Source organism: Nesoenas mayeri (genome assembly GCF_963082525.1).
Source record: "Nesoenas mayeri genome assembly, chromosome: 3".
NCBI classification, from domain to species: domain Eukaryota; kingdom Metazoa; phylum Chordata; class Aves; order Columbiformes; family Columbidae; genus Nesoenas; species Nesoenas mayeri.
The window spans coordinates 71,104,014-71,122,967 of NC_137544.1; the positions used below are offsets into that span (position 1 = coordinate 71,104,014).

At 36.9% G+C, this 18,954-nt stretch overlaps 1 protein-coding gene across 1 annotated transcript in view; it reads right to left on the reverse strand.

The window, feature by feature from the left end:
- Positions 1 to 18,954, reverse strand: part of PRKN (parkin RBR E3 ubiquitin protein ligase) — a gene marked incomplete at both ends in the record, with an annotated part of 576,161 nt that overhangs the window by 118,098 nt on the left and 439,109 nt on the right. Inside the window, 1 exon segment of the mRNA XM_080341443.1 lies at positions 3,517 to 3,578. Within this exon segment, the coding sequence (XP_080197569.1) occupies positions 3,517 to 3,578 (62 nt within the window).

Consider the following 18,954-nt stretch of genomic DNA (forward strand, 5'->3'; position numbering starts at 1 on the left):
TGACTTAGAAGAAAACGAAGAACATAGAACACCAGTGATACAGCTTGTAACAATTTGAGAAGAGGAACTAATGAACATGTAACATTGATGGTTAAGTTTATGCTACCAGGGTATCTGAACAGTTGGTAAACTGAGTTTAAGCAAACAACTTTTCAGGACAGTCACATATTAAGTTATTTTTCTAGGAACAAACTATTACCCACAACTACAAAACAGGATTTCTGTCTGGGAAACAGTGTGATGGATCATGAGCTGAATCTGAGCTGTGTCCATCCATGCCAAAAAGCATTAAGGCAACTCTTTGATGAATAAACAGAAATCTCTAGAAGAAAAATTCTATTCATTATTGGCCTGACACTGGTTTAACTGGAACTCACAAGTTCCAGTGGGAATGTCCACTTCAAACAGAAAGGTTCCTTCATTCTGTCTGAAACATATTTACCTGACAGTCTAACTGACAGACTCCCTTTTGCTGTATAAGCAATTTTTCAGTCCTATTTCAGGGATATGGTGGCTTTTCCTTAGTTGCATTCATAGGTTGAAGCCAATCTTTATGATGATGATAACCTATTGCTTTGTAACAGGACAAAGGGAATCGGAAATGTAAAGGACACTGAGGAATGGGAAACATACAATGTAGGGAACATGCTGGTTCTGCTGGAGTGGTAGAAAGAAAAGAGGCTGGGAATTTTTTATCTTTCGCTACTGAGAGGTATAATAGGATCTAATGTCTGCAAGTGATTTGTAAACAGAGAATGGATGTTTTTTGAAGCAATATATTCCAGTTTAAACAAGAATTAATCCAAGAAAGTCATGTAATGTGTATTCTAAAGGAGATCAGAACAGATTATCACAATAGTCCATTCTGCTTTTATACTCTAGCCTTAAGTACATAAGCATTTTAAAAATAAATCAAGATTGGATATGAAGCAGTAGCATGCCCTTATTATTCTTTGACTGTTGCTTGGAATGGAAGAAAATATATGTTGGTTGATAATACTGAAATTTTAAGAAGTCTGAATAAAACCATGTTCTGATTATTTTTTTTTCTATCTAGCATGCATATTGACAGAAAAAGAGATACTTTAGATCTTTGCAAAAATAAAATATTTAAATAAATAAATATAAGAAATCATTAGATAGCCATGTGAATAACAACTTTGTCTGAAATTACTTCATTTTTATGTATTTGATTTTTTTTTACCTTGGTTTTGCACCAACTTCTCCTTAACTATCAAAGTGTGTGCCAACTTCAAGCAAGAGCTACTGTGGTCATTAGTAGACTCATGATAACAATGTTTTTGTAGGGATAGAATATAATTTCAATATTCTTTATACTTGTATGAGTTTATGGAATAATTCAAGCCTCATAGCAATGTTCACTAATTCAAAGACATTAGTTAAGACCAAGTGATAACCATTGTATCTGAATAACCTGTTAGTGTAGCCAGTTTCGGAGAAAGGAAAATATTTATAGGTCAGATCTGTCCTGCAAAACAACTTTCCATCTGTATAGCTTTATGCTCCTAATGCATGATGACAAAAATTTTTCATCTCTTTAAGTGTATTCAATACAGAAAGGAGTAATTTCATTATGAAAAACCAAAATAATACCAAAAATATTTCAAGTGGCAAAAATACTGTGTTTATTTGATTAAAGAGGTTTTCCTCATCAAACTTTTCTACTCTCTTCAAGACTTCTGTTATCATATGACAGAAATGAATCATCTTGTCTCTTGTGGTTCCTTGTGGTTTACATCACCCCACTTGTGAAGTTTGCATATCATATAATTTAATACTCTCTTAGTGCAAAGGTGTAAGGGTGAGTGCAATAAAAAAGTAAGTATTACGATTACATAAACAATATTGAATGTAACATTTTCTAATGTCTGAATTCTTCATTTGCACTCTTAGCTTCTTCAGCCTTAATTTTTATTTTTACCACTTTGTTTTCTAAAAAGCAAACAAACAAACAAACAAACAAAAAGTAGTTCATCAAATTATGTTGTTCTGTTAACAGTCATTAGCAAGGCTGAGGTCTACAAATCCATCCTCAGAGCTCTGCCAGTAAAGCAATCACAATCTGTCTGGTTCAGCCCTCTTCTTCATACTCACAGTCTCTTGGTGTAGCTATTCTTGACTTTTTCTTCAAGTCTCTTCTTTTGTCCCACTCCTCCCACTCTGCTTCGCTTGACCTCCTTGTGAAGCTCCTTAAGTACAGATTTTCCTTTCTTTACTAGTCTCTTTAGCAAATTTCCTTATTGGGTCATTCCCTTCTAGTCCTTGGTCCCAGCTCCTTGTCAGACCCTTATCCCCACCATTCTGGTTTCTACTCCCTCTTCCTTCACCAGCCAGCACCATCTCCCCAGTTTTCCAAACCTTCATCTCACTCTGCCCTCCATTTGTCAGCTGCCTCTAACCTGTCTCTTGGCCCCATCAGTCCTGGTCATAATTTCTTTTATTTCCTCTCTCTAAATGCACAATCTCACTAGATCACTGCTTCCAGTATCTCCTTTGGCCCATTCTGTTCTCTGACTTTGTCTTTTGACTTTCTATAACAACTGAAGCAGGGGCCTTGTGGACGAAAACTGAAGTCTAGAAAATGTACCAGCAGCCTTAACTGCAATAAAAAAATGGACAGTGACAGAGAAAGGAGAAGCAACAGAGTGTTCTTGACAATATAATCTGATCTAACAACTAAGAAACCAGACTTTTAACCAACTTTCCAGTACCTGTTCCTACCTCTGTCACAGCCTTCATAGAACCTTGTGCAAGTCCCTTGGTGCAAGATTAAAAGACACATTAAAAGACATGGATATTCTCATGTACAACACACTAATGCTGAGCTTTCAAGGCTTTCAGTTCCTAGTACCTGCAACTCTGTCTCAGGCAGATAGGCTTTGTAACCAGTATATTAGGAGAGATACTTCAGAAACAAAGACAGCTTGAATTTCTGTAGCTTTCAGCATTTGAAAACTCAACTTCTCTCTCAAAATTTAAGGCTATTTTCTCAACATGTCTCTACAATAATTTCATTATTGACAAAATAACAACTATGACCATCTTGTGAGTATTGTAAAGCATACTTCATTTCTGCTTTCCTAACATCCCTCTACAGAAATAGTTTTCTGAGTGCAAAGCACAACTATAAGTATGAATGAGAAACACACCTTTAAAGAGAAAAAAGGCCACAAAAAGAGATGAATATCATGAGTAGCTTTAAGTACCTTAGTCAGATTGTTTGTCTATCTGCTGTTTTAGAGAGGCTGTTTACTGCTGTAGTCGAAAGCTGAAAAGCTGTGGCAGATAGCAGATGTACCAATTAATAACTTGTCAAGGCTGATGGATAGAATGAAAAAAAAATCTCATGTATATCTCCTGTGTGTTTTTTTCCCCCACATTTCAGGTCATTGGGGGTCATGAGATACACTCTGCCTCCCTGGAGAGAGACAAAACTGTCTCATTAGTGTCTATCTTTCATGACATTAAGATGCTGCCTTTGAGATGCTAACTCACCTGTTCTTCTCCCAGAATCCTGAAGTGATGAAGCTCTTTAATCAAGGAGTCTGGGCAGCCAGCTGTTGGAACGAAACAAAAATAGGCATTTTAGAGCTTCCTGTCAGCTCAGTTTTATCATAAGATACATGGATGCAGAGAGGATAGAATATACAGATTACTTTAGATAAAGAAGATTAGAAAGATTAGCCATGGTTCTGCAGGCACCAGAATGCTGAAAACCATCTATCAAATAATCCTTCCACATTTCCGAGCATGCTACCAAGAATGCTTAGAAAGGTTATATTCCAAACATTTTAGCCCTTTACCCAAAGGACTACAAACAAAAGCAAGATGAAAAGGGCAGCACTATCTGCCAGATACTGTCAGCGCCTTCGTGTAAGCCAAAAAGCCTGTTAAAAGAGGAGCTCACATTAAAACCTTAGAGCTGGCCAAAGCTGAATTCTGATTCACACACCAGCTTTGGACTCATTTCTAAGTGTAATACAGGCTTTCCCTGATTCCCTGGAGGATTTCATAGGCTCTGCAGATCACTTTAATTTTGGCTGTCACAAATATAACCCATTTCAGAAATATGTAGGTGTCACTCACAGGTGTAATACACAAATCAACTATGCAGGCGGGGGAGCGATTTGCCAGAACTCTGCATTCAACTGCTATAGACTTTCCCATCTGTACCAGCCAGTAAGAAAGACCATGTCTTGCTAGATGCTGTGCACTTTACTGAACTTTTCAGACTGTGATTACCTTCCTGGTGATGAAATTGAAGGTTGCCACTCACTTTTGTACACTACTGGACTAATTTCTGGCAAGGAATAGATGTGCAGAATTTGAAAGCAACCTGGGCTTTATTCTTCTTACCATAAACAGAAGTATCTGCTTGCAAACAGAGAAAATTCCTTAAAGTGATTTAAGAGCATGGTTCTCCTCAGAACATGGGAGGAATTATGATTTTTATCAACCTGTTTTTCTGCTGATGCAACTACAAATAGTTACCTCTCACTCTTAATGGCTGCCATTTAAAGGATGCAAATGAATTGGAGACAGTTGTCAGGAAAACTCCATCAGCACTGTGGCTTCACTGAAAGCCAGAGAGGCATGGCCTACACTCACAACTTCTGCTGGCATAGCTGTCTTAGGCATACGAAGGCAAAAGCCTTTATACTTGGAAGCAACATAACTAAAAAAGGCAAAACGCCTACTATAGATGCAATTATACTAGTACAAGTCTTCTGCAGGTATAACTTTTTATGTTTAGGGGACTGATTTAAATGAAATTCAAATCAGCTTCTTGCTGGTGAATGCTTTATCTCCATTCAGAGGAGGTACAGGTAGAGAATGCATCATTACTGCTAGAGTTAGGTTATGGTTGGATTTGATGATCCTGAGGGTCTCTTCCAACTGAAATGATTCTATGATTCTATAAATGCAACTTCAACACCAAACCCTTTTAAAGGTAGCCAAGGATTAAGGTGGCCAAGTTTTAAGCATACGGAAAGAATTATCTATTAATGGCCTGTCTCTTATTAAATATTAATATTTATCCCCATTTAATAAAACCTATGATATTCTCATATGCTTCTTTCCACCCACTTCTTCCCTACTCTCGCTCACAAGGATATTAACGTATTTGAACGTGTGAGTTTTAGCTTTAATTGATTCTTTCTTAATGAGTTTTTATTTTTCTCAACTTCCATGAAGAGAACCCCTGTATCACCTTGAATTTTTCTCTCCTCATTTCTCCCATGCTTAGACTCTCAGCTGTTTATTCTGGTTTTTGTTCTAAATGTACTTTAAATTGCCCTTACTGCTTCCACCACAGAACCACTGATATGCAGTATTTTTCTGTCCATTTTCACGGGGATTTACATCTCCATCTTCCAGGTCATCCAGACCCTGAATGTACAAGCTCTCACTGTCTAACTTCTTGACCTGAGGCCCGACTTGTAGTCCAGAGCTGTTGACTTCTCTGTGTTTCGCATCAGAACTCACTGCATAAAACATGGTTCCTCTCTCTTACTCACAAGTCCTCATGTAATTATTAATTTTTCTCCACGTGTAATTTCCCTTGAAAATATCTGCATTGTTTGTATATTGCTATAGAAATTTCTAAGTGTAGATAATAATTATGATTTCATGTAATACTGCGTGTTAATCTTTAACAGATGTTTTTTAGCTTTGTAATACCAACTGAACTGCTTTCTGCTTGTCCCTGCTTTTTGCAGCCTTCCCAGCTGCTTCTTCAATGAACCGTCTCTTTCTTCCTTCTTATCCTTTCAATTTATTATTCACTAAATCCCTTAAGATTGGAAAGTTTACTTTTTCTTGCCTGGTAAGAACTCTTTTCCCTTTCCATTCTCCTTGAAATCATATTTCCTGAATGCCTATTCCTCCCAGAAATCCATTCCACTCTTCCCTCATCCATAATTTATACAATCTCCCTTACAGGAACTGCTTACATGCTTCCTCTCTTTCTTCCATGCTAGACACTACAGACACTTTGGAACAAAGGATCTTTGTAAAAAATGTGTAAAAGTATGAAGATATACATATATATATATATATATATATAGACATATATACACACGTATATGCTTAAGTGTTATTTGTTGTCCGCTGCTGCATCCTTTTCCCAATACTATATTTTGTATAATCTATTTTTCAGAGGCTCGCCCAATGTAGTTTTTAACCGTTTCATAGTCCAGACTTTCACTAGATCTTGAAATCTGATTATGCAAGAGATCCTGATGTTACCAGCAAAGAAAGAGAAGAGAGAGCTTAAAAGTCATGTCACGGTTGGCATGACACTTTCCAGCAACAATGAGTTCGGAGAAGTCAAACATGTGCAACATTGAATTATACTGACACACTTGAACAGTTTGCTGTCTATAAGAAGTCCTTTCAGATCTTCATGTTGCAGAAGCACTAATTTGAGGAAACAACTGAAATTACTCTTGTCAAACAATAATTTGACAAAAAAATGGAAATAAAGAAGAAACTTGGAAAACAACAAAAATTGGAAACTTTTTACTTTTTTTGGGATATTTCTGGATGTATTTCTGATACCTGCTATTTCTACTATATTTTCTACTATATATATATTCTATATATATTTCTATATATTTCTCTCTATATATATATTTCTATATATTTCTACTATAATTTCTTCTGTTCTGTAAGCAGACCTTTGCAAAACATGCTCCAGCAATGGGACCCATTTTTACCAATTATATGGAGTTTTGAAAAAGTCTTGAATGATGTTAAATTCTTGTGCTATGACTAGAGACAAAGGTTATAGACAATTAACTGTTCCATAAATAAAAAGAGATTTAAAAATACCTATTCTGCTGAAAAGCATAAAGAACCATTTGTCACCTGACCCACAAAACTACCCATACATTCATCAACATATTAATGTATGTGCAAACACACATGGCAACATGAAAGTTATTATGAGTACAGCACCTAAATGGTTCCCTGGTAAACTGTGGACAACAATGATTAAAATAAAAATGTATTTTCTAAGTCTCTGGTGTGTAGCTAATGCATGCAACATGAAGTAAATAATCCACACTTTACAGATTTCTTCTATTTTTGTGTAGAATGCTTTGAGGATCAGTTTTTATGCCCTCTGTAGTACAGAAACCCTTATAATCAATGGTCTCAACAATTACTGACACTGTCCATTTCCTTTTTCCCAATTATTACTTTGAAAAATACAGGCAGACATGAAATTTCCACAGACACAGACCAAACCATCAGAATATTATATAAATCCATAACAATTACACATAAAAGGAAATGATGCAAAAGCATGGACATTTGCCTTTAATCAGAAGCCAAAACTTGGGACTGAGAACATCAGCAGACTGATAAAATGGTAGCTAAATTTTTTATTATTTCTTTCAACTCTTTCAACCAACATTTAAACATATTCTTGACTATAATGACTGTTACAGGTTTTTGCTAACTGTGAAGGCAGAGCAAAATGTAAGAAATGTAACATTGATGCAAATCTTTAGTATTTTTATACCAATTTCTTCCTCTGACATAGCTCCATTCATCTCAAAGCAATACAACCCATAAAACTAAAGTGTCTTAGGAACGAGCCTGAACCTAAACAGAAAACTAAGTTATGAAGGGATGATATCCAGTTCAAAGCACCAGCAGCTTTATAAACTCACCATATGTAACTTCTTTGCTTACATTTAAGCATTTATTACTTAAATAAAATTGAAGCATACTACTTGTTCGAATTATTTTGTTGTTGCTTGATTCTCATATTGCTTTATTTTTTAATTCCAAATGCTAGACTTATGAATGAAAGGTACATTCAAATCACAGGAATTTGCAACTGTAAATTAATAATGTAAATTAATAATGTAAAATAATTTACATTGTGGTATTCTCTTATAAAGATACAAAGACATTTTTAATCTGTTCATAGAAGTATATTTATCTCCAATAGAAGAATAAAGAAGAAAGATTTAGGAAGGACAGTTTAATGTCTCCTAACATAATAAATCCCCTGATTTCAACTGGTCTGAACAACACATTTTTAGCTACACTTGTAATTAAACTATGCTTCTAACTGCTATAAATTTAATTACCCAAGTCCTCACTTTTTTTTTTTCTCAGACAGAATTAGCTTCTGGTTTTGTTTTTGCTTAAAATTATCACTTTGTATGATTTATGTTCTCCAGTGAGAAGGCAAAGGAAAAATTAAATCAACGCTGTAATATTGCATAAACTGGCAAAACGCAAGCAAAAAATGACTGCTGTTACAAATAGAGTTTACTGAGAGCCAATGCAAGTGCCAGGGCCCTGATGGCACCATCAGCCCTGACTGTCCCTGCCCAGCTCCCCAGGACTCCCCACAGCCCAGAACTCCATGTCAGCCCCTGGGGCCATCAGCCCCTGACCCAGTGATGCTGCAGCAGGGCTGGTCTCCAGCTCCCCACAGCCCTGCCCAGCCATGGGCCCCTCAGAGTCAGGCCCACCCATGGGCCCCTGTCCCAGCCTTGGCCTGTCCCCATCCCCAGAGGGGTGCCCAGTGCCCCAAGCTGCTCTTGGCTGGGGCTGGGACAGGCCCTGGCTGAATTTTAGTCTCAGAGAATCATAGAAAATCATACAACATCTTCATTGACTGTAGTTACAAGCATATGTATCTCTACTGTAGGATTGTGTGCTGCATCTTATCTTCTACCATACGCTTGTAGCACTATTTCCTGCTTTGCATTTTAAATTTCATCATTTCCCAAATGGTAAAGTTGGGTGAGATTCAATTCACTGAATTTAAGCATCTAAATATCAGCTACGTGAGTCTAATATATTCATTGCACACTTCTTTTTTAGTCAATAGAAGGAAATACACACCTTCACAGGCTAATTCTTGTTGTTTGAGACAGGCCTCCAAAAGGGTATCACTTATCTCCATTAACTGAGGAGACTAAGGTGACTAGGTAAGATGTACACAAGTAACGTTCAGACTTTTAAGGTTAGATGAGCTTAATTTCACACAACAGCTGCAATCCCCGTCATTTCTACACATGCTTAACTTTTAGCATGTAAATTTTCCCATCACATTTAGCTCCATGCAAACTGAGCATGTACGTTACGAAAACAGTGTAATTTCCATTTCTCTCTCTTAAAATGTATGTCTGCATCAACACTTGTTAATTCTGAAAAGTACATATCCTTTGTGAGCTCTGAGTATAACTGCATAAGAGTATCTGTCAGTGTCCTTCAAAGGGTATCCTTCCACAGTGCTAATTGGAAAACAGAGCTTGCAACAGAAAAATGTTTCAAATATATGAGAATAACCACTTCACACTTAGAAAATTAACAGACGTGTAGTCTTTTTTTTGTTCTTTTTTTTTTTATGACCGCTCTACATAGAATTTTATTTGACTAGAGTACAGATATGAAAAATGTTCCATCTTAAAAGAAATCATTCTAAAAGTTTGGAAATGCAGCACTCTTGCAATATAGCAAAGATTATATATGTATATATAGGCAGGTGTACACTGGCCTGCTGAGCATATACAGCGAGAGAAGGTGGCAAGAGAAGCCTGCAGCTCACAAGTGCTTGTTACGGTGAGTATCCATCCAGAGCACAGCCACCCTTCCGTCTACTGCGGGACATGGCAGCTTGGACTTCATACACAAAGTACTTGGTACTGCACAGCCTGGCCCAGAAAACTCTGTTGAGTCAGCAGGAACGACAGAAAGCACTGCAATGTGTGTGAAAACACCAGGAATGGTAATGGGACAGCAAGAAGAGGGAGTTGGGCTAGACTTTCATAGAAAATTTAATGGATTTGAAATCCTACAATTAGCGTGCATTTGTTCTTATGTCATTTTCCCAGTCTCTGCCAACCTCTTTAACTAATTGGAATACTGGTGCAAAAAATACACCTTTCTGCTGTCTATGTCTCTTCCAGTGAAATGCAACCCTGTGCTTGTGACAATGTGGTCACTCTTTTAGGAACTGACAATGATGTCAAAGTACTTCACTATGCTTTCATTAATTAAATGTTTTGATGTTTCAGATGACCTTTTCTCATTTTTGATGTTATGTGAACATGAACAAAGACAAAACTAAGGAGAGTGTCTGGAATGCATAAATATGTTACTGAAAAGAGAAAAAGATACTACGAAGAATATCAAGTATGTCAATACTGCTTGTGGTTGGGCATTGTGAAAGATGCAGTAATATTTCTCCAAGAACTCACAGAAGGTTATTATTATTATTATATAACCAAACTTAAAGCTTCATTCATTTTTAGACCTACACTCTGCTTACAGATATAATCCTTTGTATAAGAAAGATGGAATTTTTAAAGAAAGAAAGGTGATAAAACTATTCTGTGAATAATTTATCATCTCATGTCCTAAGTCTTACATCTGTAGGTCTTACATCTGTAAGGGATTCACAGGGGCACACAACTTTATCTGAAATGTCAATTATTGCTAACCATCATTAATCATAGAATCACACATCAGACTCAAAACCCTCTCATGAAATCAGCTTGTAATCACTAGGTTTAGTTATCAAATTATTATTAACAAAAGGCCTCATTCATTTACCTTCTGCATTTGAAATGTTGATCATGCATTTGAGTCACATTTGAAAACTGAAATTCTCTGACCCATTAACTCATACTTCTGCTTCCAATACCTATTTTGATGATCTGTTGTGTTTGGGGTAGGTTCAGTCATGGAACATTTTTCCCCAAGAAAGAAAACTATATGACTTTTTATTCAACAGATGCACAGTGGTTATTCCCCTGCCTCACCTGTAAGTATCAGAACTTTTCTCAGCAAGTATAATATGTCTTAGCTATAGAGATACTTCAAAATGCTACAAGCAGCATCCAGCCTGTTGGACACACTAAAACATCTGATGATTGATTTTTTGTAAATGCATGTTGACTGCAGTCAGCAGTATATTTACAAACTGGGAGACAATCTTTTAGTACCCAAATATCTTGTACTGCCCACCTTACAATTGATGTAAGAAATAACATATTCACCAAAACAAAAAAGTGAAGTAAAAAAATTACATGGGGTTCTTTAGTTGTACTCATGCCATTTTAATGACATGAGTTTCCAGGTGATGTTTTTCTGTATAGTAATCTAGGTAAGTGGATAGCAAAGTAAAACAAATACATGTTGGAAAAGAGACATGTTAGAGTGTTTCAATAATACAGATTGCTTTGGAAAAAAACATAAAAGGAGATACTTTCAAAAGCAAGAAGTATTGAATTCTGTCTTCTCAAAGTCAGCAGGCATGTATTTAGATCGCAAAGCTCAGCTCTGCAGTTGGGCAATGCTAAACCAGAGAAGAGGACAAGCGATACTTGCATGTACCCAGAGGCTGACATAGTGAAGGTCTTTCCTGTAAGTCTTTAAAAGTCTCTCTAAAACTACAAATGGTGTGGCAGTTCTTCAGCTCAAGCAAACTAGCACAGCAACTATTAAGTCAATAGTGCTTACACATGTTCATATGTCCCCAAAAATTGGCTATGTACACAAAATGTAATACTTTGTTAAAAAGACTGTGTGCCAATAAAGAATATATTTAAGTGCCCCTTTTTCAAAGCCTTATCTGCAATAAGAAATCTATTTGCCTTTAAAAAAAAAATATGAATTTAAATACAATTTTCTCCTTATTAATACCCCTGCCAAATACCCCTGCCAGTATTATGCTATTTTTTTCTTGATTGAATTCTGACAGCTGAAGTCAGTAAAATGAACTATACAAATTTTTGCTATCTAAAAGGCTGCTGAAGCTAATATTCAAGAAAGTTGCATGAAAGCTTGATTGTCAGGATGCAATCCTTGTCCTGTTCTGACCAGTTACCAGAGATGTTAGTTGCCCAGCTGAATGGGTTACATTTTTGTTTGTATGCCCTTAATTGAAAAATCACTTAAAGGCAGAAAAGGTATTTTTACTCTTGTGAAGTACTTGTGCAAAAATTCTGCAAAGGGACTGCAACGGACTTGGGAAAGGATCACATAAAGTTTGACTACTGGCAGCAAATAGAGCATCTCAGATTAGAGAAAATTCTGCTGGTCTGGCTTTCTCTCAATGCACACAACTCTGGCCTTCACTGTGCTGCTTCTCACTGTTATTTTAACGATGCTTTAAAGCCAAATGACTATAAGTAATGAGCCACATTAGCCATTTTCTGCTAAGGTCTTTCTTTTAATCTTTGCAACAGAAAATATCAGCACAAAAACTGACCTGCCATTTTAGTTTAGAACCAGCATCCTTGCTTGCTTTTTGCATATTTAAAACAATATTTAAAATAGACTTGAACAAGTACTGTTTACTCACATCAGCATTCAAAGCCCAAGTTGTACAGAGCTGCACAATGCCAGCGTGCCATTGCTTGTTATTTTTGGCAGTTTTCTGTATATGCTGCAGCACTATGTGAGGAACTGTTGAAAGAGTCTGTCAGAGGGGGAAATTTTCTGAAAAATCATCAGTATTGCCTAAGAGACTAAGACTTCAGGGCCACCATGCAATAGTGCAAACATATTTGACTAACAGTCTGTACCATCTGGTAGCTTGATAACCCAGTTTAAATTATCGGTGTAAATTCACCCATGCAACTCCCTATAAAGTCAGTGAATACTAAACTCATGCAGCAAAACAAAATCCATTGTATCTGTAAAGAGAAATTGAACTACAACCTTTACTGCTCAAATACAGCAGCTACTGAAGCAGAAATAAAAAGGAGACTCCTTTTTTTTCCAGTACTGACTTTGCCCAATTAAAGTAAATTTTACAGAGGCAATTTTTTTGTTTTTATAAAATGCTTCTCAATTATCAGGAGTTACTCCTACAGTTTCTTCAGAACATCAAAGAGTCAGAAAATCAGCAAGTCTAAGGCATCTACATAACCAGGTGTGTTTTGTTAGTTTTGTTTTGTTTTTAAAGTCAAGACACAACAGAGCTGCTCTAAACTTCTCTTTGGAAGACTCAGTACTTTCCACCATATAAACCTTGGTAGTGAAAATCCCATCGCAGGTATCTGGGCTAAAAGGAGCTTTTCACTTGCAGTGTATACTAGGTTTTTAGCTCAATCAGCTCAATTCATGAAAGGTTTTTCTCATCTTTTATTCAAAAAGTAGTTGAAATCTCTAAAGCGAACTCTGTTCTCTCAAATTCCCACCTTCATGCTGGCACTGGCCTTTGATGATGATCAGTACCTTTGAGAAGGCAAGTGAGAGGTCAGGAGCTTTCAGCATGTGGTGGAGACTCTATAAGAGAGAAGATTGTCTTCACAAGGAAAATCCAACAGAAGGCAAAAATAACTATAGAAGAATTTCATTTGCTAGTTACTGAAGGGCAAGTCTTTACAATCTTTTCATTCCTGAACGCCAAAATTAAACAGGTGCAATATAGAGATGCTATAAGGTTTCTAAGCTGAAATTAGACTAAAGTTCACACAGTTGTTTTCCAGCTGATGGCTTAATAACAGAAGTATATTGTAAAGCCCAAATGTTGAGAATCAGATTTGGAGAGTAAATATTTCTTCTTTCCTCTTAAAAGTCAAATTAAGGAAACTGTCCTATAATTTTGGGGATGACAGACAGAAGGAACAGTTTCAGCAATTCATGTTGCAATAAATTTCCATCTCACTTATATTTTACCACGGCTATAAAATGTAGAATAAGCCATTGTACCATCACGGAAGATGTGGCCAGGTGCCAGAGAACAAACACAGATTTCCGTCTCTTTAATTACAAAACTAGTGTTCAAGGATATTCAAATGCAATTTTTAAAGGTTATTTTCTGTCCCCAATACAGGAAAATCAATATGCCAAGCTCAAAAAATATCTGACAAAAAACCCAAGACGCACACATGTAGGTCTTGCTCTCTTACTCACACATGCATAAGCATGCACAAAATTACTACTGGAAAAAGGAAAATGGCAAATAATATTCAGTGACCCAGAAACTGCAATGCTTTTCTTTCTACTTTTGCGTTTCTTTTTTCTTTCCTGGGATATGACGTAATTCTATATAAACAGTATATAAAAATGCCTTTCCTTTAATCTGTGCAGCATTTATAGGACTTCAACATGAGCCTTTCACTGAGAGCTTAAACAAATATTGAAATTGCTACATAAATGACTCAGACTACAAGGCAAGCCCAGGCTGCTCTAAAAATAAATGTTCATGGACAATAAACCCATCCAACCAAAAAAGAATTTTAAAAAGCCATGGAATATATTACATAGCGCAGACATATCTGGATGAATAGCTATGATTTTCTCTTTTTCATAGGGATTTTATGACAGAGAACCACTTCCAGCACACTAAAGATTGAAGCAAGTGTCTAAAAGTGACCTACACTATCATAATGCAGTTGAAATGTTAATTGTTACCTAATTCTAACATTTTTCTTCCTCTTTCACAGCACCGATACATATATACATATCTTATTGCTCTCCATCAGAGAACATAGTTCCACTTGTGAAATGAGGACAGTTTTGCATTTCACCTTAATCAGATAAAATCAAGGCAGGTGGTAACCCTGCAGGCAACATGATTATGAAAAAGGCCTGTGTTCAATACGAACTGTCCTTCCAGTCTTAAGGTCTAATAGGACACCATAGTACAATCTTTTTATATTTGACTGGCAGCACAGAACACAGAAGCCCACAGAGAGGGGAATACATACTGCTCTCATTTTCTGTCTGTGCAAATCCCAACAAATAATACATATGCTCTTCAATATTTACTCTAGCATAAGAGGCAGAGCGTTCCTGGGAGTGCAAAAGCTGGTGTGGGATGAAAACCAAAGTTAAATACAGAAGAAGAAGAAATTAAATCACTCTCTAGTCAGTCTAGTTCTAATACTGTGTGAGACGGGCTAATCCTGCATTACAAACAGTGATTCGTGTTTCTACTATAAAAAAACCTGACAGGCAGGCATAAATACAAGAGTTCCTGCTGTCTGTTCAGCTAACAGAAAGCAATTGGAACGACCTGAGAGGTTCCCCAAAGATAGAGAGTTAAGGATTTTTCTGATTTTATACTGATATACTGGCCCTGTTCTTGAACAGACCACTTGCAATAAATAGCTGGCAAAATACTTTTGAAACAAGCTGAAAATTTAATGCAAAGTTCTATTCTACATTAAAGGGATAATACAGCCAGGTTCATTTGGAATATTGCTCCTCTGAAGACACCCCAAGCACTACAATAACAAATGTTATATCAAAGATGCACTCAGCAACAAATGCAACATGAGCCTCTGTGAGGCGATTTTTCTGTATGTCAGAATTATAATATCACTCCATGGAAACAAATTAAGCAGCACAAGCTCTGCTGTTGGGATTGCTTTATTAGCAATGCAGTATTTTCTCATAAAGAATGCTTTGCTTTGGATCTGTCAATGAACATCAAAGATGGTTTATCTGTTTTTATGGTGCATGACTTGTTCTTTGCTTATGAAATAAACAAAATACTTTAACATTCGTCTCTTTCTGTCACACTTCAAAAACAATACTGAGAATAACAAAACAATTCCTGATCATTTCTACTGTGCAGCTGAAATCCAGTCCAGTGTGGGGTGTTTTTTTAGTCAATCAGCATAAACACTTTAATCAGGAGGGATAAAACTGGTACACTAGTATCAATGAAGGAATACTGAAAAGTTTGTACCTGGTGGAGGAATATCTGTTTTAAATACACACAGATTTCTGCAAAATATTGAAAAATATTCTGCTCTGGTTAGTCATCATACTGATACACAAATTGACTCAATTTTGTCCCTTGTGCACAAAAGAACACAGTCCTTGCTAGGTGGAGAGGCCCTTTCAATGGGTCAGAGAAGGATGCTGCGCTTGCACTGTGGTTATAAATTTCTAAGGCTGTTACAATTTACCCCAAGCTTGGTGGCTGCACTGGACTAGGAATGCGGGGAAAAATGGATTTGCTTTCCTCTGTACAGGGCAGGAGAGAACCCCCACAGCTCAGCATTATGCCATCAGACTCATCGGTAGGCTGAAGTGAATTAGTGCAAGCAATTTCATGAGATTACGCTAGCAATTTAGTACAGAACAGCTGCTGCACTGCACAAGAGGATATTCCTTCTAGTCTTTACTTACATGGCCACAAATAATATCCAAGTTAATCCAGAGCAACAGCATACATCTTTTCTCTTTACCACCTCACACGGAGATATGCTATGCCTTGTAATTAGCTGGTCTTGTCTAACTCACAATAATTCCATTATCACAAGTCCAATATATCTTCAGTAAATTAGACACTCTATATGACACTATTTCTTCTAATATTTGAATTATTTCCCACATCCAGAGCATGCACATTTTTTCCATCACCTACACCTTTTTCTGTATTCTTTCCACGGTGTAGTGTTACTAAACTGTGAGTCTGAAGCCAGAATAGAAAGGTACAGGAGCAAATCTCCAACCTTACTAACTGCACATATGAAACCCCACAAGGGTATAGAGACCAACTGCAGAGGGTTTGTGGGGGCTGCATGTGTTCCCCTCCTGCTCCCCCTGACCTTGGGTATGGGCTATTGCTGTATCAATCATTTCCAATCAGGAACACAAAAGTCTTTATGAAAATTTATACCTAGTGCGATCCTAAAGTCACATAGCTTGGTGCTATGAATGCTGATGTAGACACTAGAAATCAGGGCTGGAATGTCTCTGACCTTGATGCTAACACTTAAGCAGGCTGAAAAGCCAAGTCAGAACTGGTGTCCCCCCAGGATTCCCATCTCCTTCCCACACACACAGTCTCCCTTTTCCCCCGTAACACAGATGCAGAGCTCAGGCAAGTCTCCTCTGTTTTTTTCTTCCTTTTGCAAAATGGAAAGTCAAGTTATTGAAATTAGCCATAAGGTTCAGAGTTTTTTTCTCATGTCATTAAAATGCTCACTTGACTTTGCTTCATTTCAGTAGACCCCTGAGTTGCAGTTGCAAAAAATAACAACACTAGGTCTCATCGCGTGTACACTTTTGATACCATGTTAAGTACTTTTTCTGTAGAGTACTTCTGAACAGTTATTTATATGTTAAGTACCAAACTCTGTATCACTTCTGCCTTTCAATATTACATTGCTTGCTTTGTATTTTCCACTTGTGTCTGTTATGTCATGGATCAGAAATTCATTCCTTCTACTTCTGTCTGGCTCCAGAATACGATCATGCATGAAATTTTAGAGACACCATTTTTTCTGACTAAGAATTATTGGATATACAGCTATAAAAGCATACATAAAAGCTAAAAGCCCTTAGAATTATTTGGAGGGGAAACAAAACATCCCCTAAGCATCAAATTGGTTGGAAATTCTTCATACTGCTCTTCTGTACCAATTCCTGCAGGATTTGCTTTCTATTGTAGCTTAGCTCCTGTCTGCTTCGAGAAAAAGATCGTCAATTATGATAAATGATTCTGTATGTCAGGATTTAGACTCAGGCTCCAGAAAACTATATCTAATGAGATTATCTGTTTCTTTTTTAAGGTTCTATGATTTATTTATAGGCAGGGGCCTCAAAGGTTAATTTCTAGTGCTTTACTCACCAAGCTATCCAGCACTCAAATGACTTTTAGGAGACATACAATCAGAACCGGCTAATCCACATCAGCTTGTTTAAAAAAATTGTCAGATTAACAAATCAATGATACTTACACACTACAAAATTGGTTTCCACTTAAAAGCTGACTGGATTTACACAGTTTACATGCAGCATAAATCCTGTTTTCATGTAGTTTAGCAAGGATTCTGAGCAAAGTGATTCTCTCCTCTCTTGTCAATTTACAAGACACAAACTGGCCAGCAGAAATCCTATTGCAGTCTGATGGATGTCTATTGAGGGAAACAGGGGAGGAGAAAAAAAGAGCAAAGTGGGATTTTTGATGTTTGGCTACAGATTGCTATCACTGATCATTTTCCTATCTCTGCTTCCACAGCTAACTCTCACTTTCAAGTCAGAGAGGTTTTTCTCTGCTTTACTGTTTATGCCAAGAAGTCTCCCTTGCCTAACCTGTGACATGTTGATGCTACATTCATGCAGCAACCCATTGTGGGGGTTGCATGACAGTAGAACCAATAGGTTCTATATTCATGGGTTTTTCATCCATTTCCCCATTTTAATTCTGCTCCCACCTGTTCCAGTCATTATAATAGAGTCAACAGCGTGGCTGCTGTTAAGCAGTCTGTGGCATTGAATGCAAAAGTTAACTTTGCTGCAATGAGTTCTTTGGTATGTATATGCACATCTCCTTTCCCCCCTCTCTCTTTTCCCCTCTCTATCTATGTATTGTTCGCCTTTGAAGGTGGTGGAACATTATCTAGTTTATTTTTATTTTTTGTTACTTTTGGAATTTGATGGAGTGCAGGTTGCGGGAATACAGCACACTTGAGATCCTTAGCACTATATCCTCCTTCACTGAGACAAAAACAAATCAAGGTAGCAAATAACTGAAAGGCCTGATGATACTTTTTTTGTGCAATGGCCACTGAATTAGAAGAGCTGTGATATAAAACTGATTCAGGTGACAGGTCCTTAATCAACTGAATCTCCAACAACTCTAATAATAGGTTCCTAACTTCTCTCTGGATCCGGAAAACACGATCTACAGAAAAACATAAATATTTGCAATAAAAAAATACACCAGTGTCATTTTGCATTTTTTCAGTCTTGTATCTACAGATCCAACTGAACTGAAGGTTAATGCTAACATTTAAAGACAGGCTGTGCATAACCTAAGAGGACATGTGACATTTTTATGTTTTAGACTAATGCTTTGTGTCTGTGTTGTTCAGGAGAGTCTCATGTATGAAAGTAAGCTAATGTCAACGACTATCTCAATATTAGATAGATAAATAAATAAATAGAGACAAAGGAAAACATAGTGGAAGTGGCTGAAATAAGTGGCAT